At 41.1% G+C, this 10000-nt stretch overlaps 1 protein-coding gene across 2 annotated transcripts in view; it reads right to left on the reverse strand.

Moving 5' to 3' along the window:
* The window catches only part of rcn3 (reticulocalbin 3, EF-hand calcium binding domain), a 12773-nt gene extending 7405 nt beyond the window's left edge, over positions 1-5368 (reverse strand). Inside the window, exons 1-8 of one of the 2 annotated variants that reach the window (XM_046866135.1) lie at positions 5231-5368; positions 4284-4492; positions 3999-4192; positions 3747-3919; positions 3598-3658; positions 3414-3505; positions 2654-2761; positions 1540-2462 (exon numbers count right to left, since the gene is read on the reverse strand). In XM_046866135.1, coding sequence (XP_046722091.1) covers positions 2355-2462; positions 2654-2761; positions 3414-3505; positions 3598-3658; positions 3747-3919; positions 3999-4192; positions 4284-4489 — 942 coding nt within the window. In that variant the 5' untranslated portion in view covers positions 4490-4492; positions 5231-5368 and the 3' untranslated portion in view covers positions 1540-2354. Of the gene's footprint in view, positions 1-1539; positions 2463-2653; positions 2762-3413; positions 3506-3597; positions 3659-3746; positions 3920-3998; positions 4193-4283; positions 4493-5230 lie in introns of those variants that run through there. The other variant, XM_046866136.1, reaches the window with a different exon arrangement.
* Positions 5369-10000: the final 4632 nt, after the last annotated feature.

Consider the following 10000-nt stretch of genomic DNA (forward strand, 5'->3'; position numbering starts at 1 on the left):
GTGTGTGTTGGTGGATGTGGTGATGAGGTGGGATTGTGTAACTTAGTTGTGTGTGTGTGTGTGTGTGTGTGTGTGTGTGTATTGGTGGATGTGGTGATGAGGTGGGATTGTGTAACTCAGTTGTGTGTGTGTGTGTGTGTTGGTGGATGTGGTGATGAGGTGGGGTTGTGTAACTCAGTTGTGTGTGTGTGTGTGTGTGTTGGTGGATGTGGTGATGAGGTGGGGTTGTGTAACTCAGTTGTGTGTGTGTGTTGGTGGATGTAGTGATGAGGTGTGGTTGTGTATCTCAGTTGTGTGTGTTGTGTGTGTGTGTGTGTGTGTGTGTGTGTTGGTGGATGTGGTGATGAGGTGTGGTTGTGTAACTCAGGTGTGTGTGTGTGTGTGTGTGTTGGTGGATGTGGTGATGAGGTGTGGTTGTGTAACTCAGGTGTGTGTGTGTGTGTGTGTGTGTGTGTGTGTTGGTGGATGTGGTGATGAGGTGTGGTTGTGTAACTCAGTGTGTGTGTGTCTGTGTGTGTGTGTTGGTGGATGTGGTGATGAGGTGGGATTGTGTAACTCAGTTGTGTGTGTGTGTGTGTGTGTGTGTGTGTGTGTGTGTGTGTTGGTGGATGGTGATGAGGTGGGTGTGTAACTCAGTTGTGTGTGTGTGTGTGTGTGTGTGTGTGTGTGTGTGTGTGTGTGTGTGTGGTGGATGTGGTGATGAGGTGGGATTGTGTAACTTAGTTGTGTGTGTGTGTGTGTGTGTGTGTGTGTGTGTTGGTGGATGTGGTGATGAGGTGGGATTGTGTAACTCAGGTGTGTGTGTGTGTCTGTTGGTGGATGTGGTGATGAGGTGGGATTGTGTAACTCAGTTGTGTGTGTGTGTGTGTGTGTGTGTGTGTGTGTGTGTGTGTGTTGGTGGATGTGGTGATGAGGTGGGATTGTGTAACTCAGTTGTGTGTGTGTGTGTGTGTGTTGTTGGATGTGGTGATGAGGTGGGATTGTGTAACTCAGTTGTGTGTGTGTGTGTGTGTGTGTGTGTGTGTGTGTGTGTGTGTGTGTGTGTGTGTGTGTGTGTGTTGGTGGATGTGGTGATGAGGTGGGATTGTGTAACTTAGTTGTGTGTGTGTGTGTGTGTGTTGGTGGATGTGGTGATGAGGTGGGATTGTGTAACTTAGTTGTGTGTGTGTGTGTGTTGGTGGATGTGGTGATGAGGTGGGATTGTGTAACTCAGGTGTGTGTGTGTGTGTGTGTCTGTTGGTGGATGTGGTGATGAGGTGGGATTGTGTAACTCAGTTGTGTGTGTGTGTGTGTGTGTGTTGGTGGATGTGGTGATGAGGTGGGATTGTGTAACTCAGTTGTGTGTGTGTGTGTGTGTGTGTGTTGGTGGATGTGGTGATGAGGTGGGATTGTGTAACTTAGTTGTGTGTGTGTGTGTGTGTGTGTGTGTGTGTGTGTGTGTGTGTGTTGGTGGATGTGGTGATGAGGTGGGATTGTGTAACTTAGTTGTGTGTGTGTGTGTCATGTACAGAAAAATTATTCAGAATTATAACACAAGAATTTAAAAAAATCAGGATTTGGTTTTATTAGATTTAGAATTCACAGAAATGTGTTAATCACGACATTGGGTCTCATTCCAAACACCTTCTGTCCTTCTCTAGACCTTTCTCCCCTCCTTCTGCTCTCTGTGTGTGTGGATGGTTTCTTTACAGCTAAAGTGTGTATATTGTGTGTGTTCGGTGTGTAACAGCTCAGTTCAGGTGCTCGGCTGTTTCTTCAGTGCGTAACTACTGTGTGTTAATAAACAACTCCCAAGTGATCCTGAACTTGATCCTGACCTTGATCTTGACCCCGATGTCCTCCTGAGCAGGGTGGAAAGTGGAGATGTATTGTACAGGTTGTAGCCTCCACTGCTGATGATGTTGCTCTTCCCCAGTCCAAAAATAAAACTATTTTAGCAAATACATATTTTAATTACCTTCTACAGACTGAGATGCAGCACCAAACCTGAACGGGAGTGGGCGGAGTCAGAGGCTGATGATGTCACATGATTTGTACTCCAACGGATAGTTTAAAGTGTATTTCGTTTTTTAAAACCACACTTTGGTATAAAGCGTGTGTGTGTGTGTGTGTGTGTGTGTGTGTGAACCTGGTCTTTACTGAGTGAAATGTGTGTGACTAAATAAATACAATCTGTTGCAGGTAAATTCCCTCCCAGCATCCTGACCCCATCACTGACCCTCCTGTCTTTACCCCTGACTTTTAGCTCCACCCCTGACAATTAACCCCTCCCACATTTCTTTACATAGTGGAATATAAATCCAATCCCCTCCATCTGTACATTAAAATCTCCAACCCCTGATGATCAGATTTGATCAGAGCTCGTCGTGTTTCCTCGTCAGATCTTCTCCGTAATTAGTTGCCTGGCTCCCGACAAACATGTTCCAGTTATCCAGAATCTCTGCCTTGGTAATTTTGTCGTCCTGATTGGGTGTGGATTTGAGGTTCCATAGATAAATAAAGAGGATGATTTAATTAAAAGGTGAGAGATGAAGGGAATGAGGGATGGGGAGAGAAAGAGAATTCATTACATGGTTTGTTGTCAATTAAAGACTTAATTAGATCTGTTCTTTAATGATGTGAGGTGTTTAAGGTGTCACTTGCGTGTACTCACGTTGTTCTTATCTGTCTCGTGGATCAGATGTCTGGCCTCGTTGTCCGTGTGATCCACATCCTGAGGCAGGATCCAGTGAGCAACTTCATCAGCGTCCAGGAAACCGTCCTACACAGATTCACCTCATTAAATCTGTACATTCTGAACTTCAGCAGGTCGGAAATAAATCAGTTCAGGGTCAAACATCGAAATTAATTAATCTGTTCAATCTTCACCTTTTAAATCAATGATGAATGATCAGATCGTTTCACCTCCAATGTAACGCACTGGCCATTCATCTTTTGCAGAAGAAGAACAGGGAGGGGGTGGAGCTACTGCACCTCCCTCCCTTGTACCTGTCAGTCAAAGTGAAGGAGGTGTGGTTTCTGTACCTGTAGATTTCTAATAAGTCAATTCATTTAATAAAATCTACATGAACAAAGACCACGCCTCCTTCACTTTGACTGACAGGTGCAGAGATCACGCCTCCTTCACTTTGACTGACAGGTGCAGAGACCACGCCTCCTTCACTTTGACTGACAGGTGCAGAGACCACGCCTCCTTCACTTTGACTGACAGGTGCAGAGACCACGCCCCCTTCACTTTGACTGACAGATACAGAGACCACGCCCCTTCACTTCGACTGACAGATACAGAGACCACGCCTCCTTCACTTCGACTGACAGATACAGAGACCACGCCTCCTTCACTTTGACTGACAGGTACAAGATCATTATGATACAGGATGAAGATACAGGATGGAGAAGATGATGATACCCACCTTGTTGGTGTCTCTGTACTCTGTGAAGTGATTTCTCTCTGTGGTCACCCACTCAGGTTCACGTTCACCCTCCTCACGAGTGAACATGTCACCTACAGATCACACAACACTGAGTTACACACTCACATGGGTGTGTATGTAACGAGTCACGGTAATTCCCCAGATGATTTGTGTCAGAACTCACCGATGTACTCCTCTAGGTTGACCTTGCCATCTTTGTCCTTGTCAATGTCCTCCATCGTCTCCTGTTGGGACAGAAGGAAAACTAATGATGTAAGAGCTTATTTTATAGGTTGCTATGGTCGCGTGTGTATGGTAGCCGCTCCACCTCACCTGCACGACGACGCTCTTCATATAGTCGAACTCCTCTGGGTGGAGGAAGGCGGTGAACTCCTCCCTGGTCGCGATGCCGTCTCCATCTTTATCGGCTACCTCGAAGCGGCGCTGGTCTCGAGCGTGCATGGCCTTATACGACTCTCTGTCCTCCAAATCTTCTGAATCATCATCTAGCATGGAAAAAAGAACATAAATTCAGGAATGTTTGTCCTTCAGACACTATGGTTCTTGTGTTGGTTAGATCCTCACCCAGGTAGGTTCCGTATGTGGTGTTCTTGTACTCGATCCAGGAGATCTTCCCGTCCTTGTTCTGGTCGTACTCTTTCCAGTTCTTGTCCACGTTCTCCTCGATGTACCTCCTCTGCCTGTGTTTGATCCAGTGGTGCAGCTCAGCGTGGCTGACGAAGCCGTCCTTATCCGTGTCGATGCGCTCTACGATTTTCCTGAAAGACGGAACACAGGAGGAGTTACAGACACAAGGAACAAACCTGGAGAACGTTGGAGAGGAAAGGTTTTAGTGAAACAGCCGAGTACCCGAGTCTGGCCTTGCTCTCCTCAGGGGTCAGCTGGTCGAAAGTCTTGGCTTCCTCTTTGCCCAGGAAGGCCTCGTGGTCGTACTGGTAGCTCTGGGTGTCATCATGGGCGTGGTCACTCAGGTCACGCGTGTGATGTACGCGTTTCTCCTGAGGAGGCACGGCGACGCCGAGCGCCACAAACAGCGACAAGATCAACAGCCGCATTTTCTGTACAGAGATAACTCATGTCATGCTGTTTCTACCGGGGAGTGCAAAAGTATGTGCACCCATCAAAACAGAGTCCAACAATTATTAATCAAAATCTGAACCCCGTGGGTCCAATAATGAAGCAAAAATAATTACTGATCCATCATTTGACAAATTAGTAAGTATAAAAAGAATGTATTTATTTAGTAAAGATAAAAAAAATCTGATACATTCACAGATAATTCACTACGTGTGTTTGTGTAGCGCTTTTATTCAGTGTGACTCTAAAAACAGCGTCCACATAAAGCACTAATTAACAATCAATCACGGTGTAAAAAGAAATCAGACTCCAGTATGTCCTGAGATGCAAACTTCTGCAAGCAATTGTAAATATTAAACAACAATAAAAATCTAATCGAAGGATTTGATTAGAATCTGATTTTATAATTGGAAATAAATGCAGTGCTGAATAAATCACAGTATCTCACTCCATATCTCAAACACATCATGATTACAGACTAAAAATCATGCAAAAACTTTTCTTTATTCTTCACAGTTACTTACTGAATTTTATTTCTGCATAATATTAAAATAAATCATTAAAATGATGTAAAAGCTGAAATGATCAAACGCCCCAAAACCTCAACAAACTGACAGTGAACTTTATAAACCCCGGGAATTTTAATATTTATCTGTGTGCAGAAATAAAATCTGTGTTAAAGATGTTAAATAATAGTAATAATAATAAAATTAACTCACCGAAGTTCTGAGTTTTATCTCTTTATCTCCTGCGCGAGACTTTTTTTTCTTCGCCACGGATTCAGTCGCGTTGGCACTCTGCCTCTTTAAATCGCGTGCCTCGGGGGGCGGGGCCAAATGTACACGTCACGCTGAAAAGCCCGTACTGACACACGAGCTGGCCAATCACAGATGAGCAGTGGGCGGTCCGATTCGAAATGGTGAACGCGAATGGCTACGAGGCGCCACGTTGACACGCGAACGCGCATCTGAATCTGAAGCGGCGCGAGCGCAGGGGACGTGCCCGCGCACATCCTCCTCCTCCTCCTCCTGTACAACTCGCATCCTGAAGGACCCCCACCGGGGGGGGCAGGGGGGGGGGGGTAAGTGGGTAGCTCCGGTATTCGCCTGATCCAAATTCATACAACTCGCTTTTACCTGCACTAAAAGTGCAAATATTATTTAAAGACATGATTCATCTCCATCATTCAATCATCTCCATCATTCAATCATCTCCATCATTCTGCCTCTCCATCATTCAATCATCTCCATCATTCAATCATCTCCATCATTCAATCATCTTCATCATTCTGCCTCTCCATCATTCAATCATCTCCATCATTCAATCATCTCCATCATTCTGCCCTCTCCATCATTCAATCATCTCCATCATTCAATCATCTCCATCATTCTGCCCTCTCCATCATTCAATCATCTCCATCATTCAATCATCTCCATCATTCAATCATCTCCATCATTCAATCATCTCCATCATTCTGCCCTCTCCATCATTCAATCATCTCATCATTCAATCATCTCATCATTCAATCATCTCATCATTCAATCATCTCCATCATTCTTCCTCTCCATCATTCAATCATCTCCATCATTCAATCATCTCCATCATTCAATCATCTCCATCATTCAATCATCTCATCATTCTGCCCTCTCCATCATTCAATCATCTCCATCATTCAATCATCTCCATCATTCTGCCCTCTCCATCATTCAATCATCTTCATCATTCAATCATCTTCATCATTCTGCCCTCCATCATTCAATCATCTCATCATTCTGCCCTCTCCATCATTCAATCATGTTCATCATTCTGCCCTCCATCATTCAATCATCTCCATCATTCAATCATCTTCATCATTCAATCATCTTCATCATTCTGCCCTCTCCATCATTCAATCATCTCCATTATTCAATCATCTTCATCATTCTGCCCCTCCATCATTCAATCATCTTCATCATTCTGCCCCTCCATCATTCAATCATCTCCATCATTCAATCATCTCCATCATTCTGCCCTCCATCATTCAATCATCTTCATCATTCTGCCCCTCCATCATTCAATCATCTCCATCATTCTGCCCTCTCCATCATTCAATCATCTCCATCATTCAATCATCTTCATCATTCTGCCCCTCCATCATTCAATCATCTCCATCATTCAATCATCTCCATCATTCAATCATCTTCATCATTCTGCCCCTCCATCATTCAATCATCTCCATCATTCAATCATCTTCATCATTCTGCCCTCTCCATCATTCAATCATCTCCATCATTCAATCATCTCCATCATTCAATTATCTTCATCATTCTGCCCCTCCATCATTTAATCATCTTCATCATTCAATCATCTCCATCATTCAATCATCTTCATCATTCAATCATCTTCATCATTCTGCCAATCCATCATTCAATCATCTCAATCGTTCAATCATCATCATTTAATCATCTCCATCATTGTGCCTCCTCCATCATTTCTCCGTCTTCAGCAGAAATCCTATCAAATGAAACTTTATTTTGTGAACATATAAACTGTGATTGAAACATTTCACGCTGAGTTCCTTTACGTCTGATTGCATTTCTCCATTTACATCATAAAACGTCTCCTTTCATACTGTGGACATTCAGACTCAGACCACTCATTCTCCTCGTTTCATATGAACTCAGCACTCACATCAGCACTGAGGTCAACCTGAGTCTGTCTGCATGAGCATGTTCTTCACACAAAGCCTTCTCCTCTCATGATCCCATGAGTCTCTGGCATACTGAACCTCCTCCCTCATCATTTATTTCACCACCCAAATCTCATGGAGGCTTCACCTCTATCATGGTATCAGGAACGTGTTAGACGTGATCCAGTACAGACATAATCATCATCATCATCATCATCATCATCATCATCACATTTTTCATCACATTGCTTTTTAAAATATATAATTATATAAATCAATATATTTCAAGCTAATTATTTCAGTACAAATAAATAAAAATGCATTCATTTATTTATTCTACACATTTGGAAATCATGTTTTGGATTAGATTAGATTAAATTAGATTAGATTAGATTCAACACACACACACACACACACACACACACACACCCCCCACACACACACACACACACACACACACACACACACACACACACACACACACACACACACACACACACACACACAGTCAGTGTTTCTAAATGAAATGCCACATTTCTGTAAGTAGTGAAAACGTTATGGCGCCCCAGTGAGGATTCAGTGAGTCAGTACATGCTGATGTTCAGGACCTGAGAAACACTAAACACATAGAATATAAATAATAAGTACAGAGGACGTGTGCGGATACACACTGCCTTATTGATGATTATATTTACTCTGTATTTATTATTTTTATATTTAAATAACACAATGTATTTAAAGGGATTTCGTGTGTGTAGTTATAATTCTGTAATGAACAAATTTTTGTTTTTTTATAAAGAAGAAATAATTTTACAGTACAGTGATATTCTCACATTTTCACCAAATTCCTACATGATGTTAAGAAGATCAGGAGTTACACAGTGATGAACTTAGTTTTGAGATTCTGATGTTCCTGAGCTCTGATCCTCTGTACTGTACTACACTACACTTACAAAACCAATCTAATCTACAGTATTATAGAGCAGTGTACTGTAACTACCTTATTACTTACTTACACAATATAATGCATATTTAATATTCTTTATATAAACACATTTAAGATTGGAGAATGCTGATTTCTGTGGTAAAGAATATAAAACAGAATATCAGAGACTGCTTTAGAGTATAAATAAATAAATAAATATAGTTGAAAAATAATTGAAAAATAAATAAAATATAAAATTTATACAAAAGTATTCGAAGATTAAAAGGTGCCTAGTAAACAGTAAAATAGTGTAGATAAAATAAAAATAATGATAGCGTATAATTAACAGAAATATTATAAAATAGAATAGTAGATAAAATAAATGTTGTATAGTGTAGTGTAGTTGAGCACACACACTTGTCTGATAGATAAAGGTATAATTTAGTAAAGCAGGATTGAAGTTTAATGAGAGATTTGCTGTAATGTAGAATAGTAAAATATTGTAGAGTTTGAACAGCAGGGTTTAGTGTGTGAGGTCTTTATTAATAATATATCATATATATTGTATAATGTAGAGGATAAAAGAGTTACTTTATACCCTGCTATAATACTGTAGATAAAATTAGTTTGTACACTGTAGTATAGTTCAGAGCTTCATATCTCCATTAGCAACACCGGGTCTCAAAACTAAGTGCACCCCTGTGTTATCTCTGACCTTCTTAACATATGCTGAAGATCTGAGAACATCATTTCTTTCATGTAAAAATCAGTGAGGGGTTTGGGAAAAATAGAAAATCAGAAAGATTTGATCCTCTTGTACTGCATCGTACTACACAACACTACACTTTACTATACAAAAATATTTATTATATATTCATATTTATACCTGTTCTAGTGTGTAACAGTGAGAGAGAGAATTAGTGACACATTAGAATCAGTTCAGAGATGGTGAAAGTCCACACATCCTTCACTCAGTAGAAGTGCAGATACTGAAGTTCTAAAAGATTCTGGTAAAAGCTGAAGTTCTGACTGCTCTGTTTTACTCAAATGAAAGTAAAAAGTTTGTGCTCTGACATGTTCAACAGTAAAAACTAGTGATTATTACTACCTGTTTTAGTGTCACGCTGGAACTGAACCTCATCATATTAATATCAGGGCTGCGATCGATTCAAATATTTAATCACAACTTAATTGTACATTGTAATTGTTCTAAATGTACCATATATTAATAGTTTAAGTTTTTAATACTCTAATCAACATGGACATATTGATGCTTAATGCAAATTTATTTATAACTTAACATAGAGCATGAAGACAAAATATTCTCATAAATGTTTTAAAGTAATGATGGTGTTTTAATGATGTAAATCATCAGGACACCAGACAGAACTTTTGCTGTGTTTCCAGATGGATGGTTGATGAGGTGATACTGAAGAAACTGGACCTCCTCTAACTTTCATACGGATTACAGAATCAGAATATTTGTATTCAATGTGAATTAGTTTATTTAAAAGTATTATTATATCTGTGAGGCAAAGATTCACAAAGTTTAGGTTTTATTGTTTTATTGATGTGTCTGTGAAGAGAGATGGCAGAGATGACAGAGAGCGCCCCCTGTCTGTTTTCTTTATTTTCAAAAGCACAGCGTTTTGTTTGTACAGTGGAACCTCGGGTTACGAACGCCCTGGCATACGTATAATTCAGGTTACGAATCGCAGTTCATCAAAATTTTTGCCCCTGGTTACGAACAATATATCGATACGAACGCCGCCACCAAAAATCGCAGGCAAGTTGGTTGTTTTGCTCTATCCACGCAGCTCGTCACATCAGTTAGCGCCCTGTGTCCCTAGCGAGCATCGTGTTACTTATCCGCTTGAACTTTTCCCGGCAGCAGCG

This window comes from Silurus meridionalis, chromosome 14, assembly GCF_014805685.1.
Source record: "Silurus meridionalis isolate SWU-2019-XX chromosome 14, ASM1480568v1, whole genome shotgun sequence".
Lineage (NCBI taxonomy): Eukaryota > Metazoa > Chordata > Actinopteri > Siluriformes > Siluridae > Silurus > Silurus meridionalis.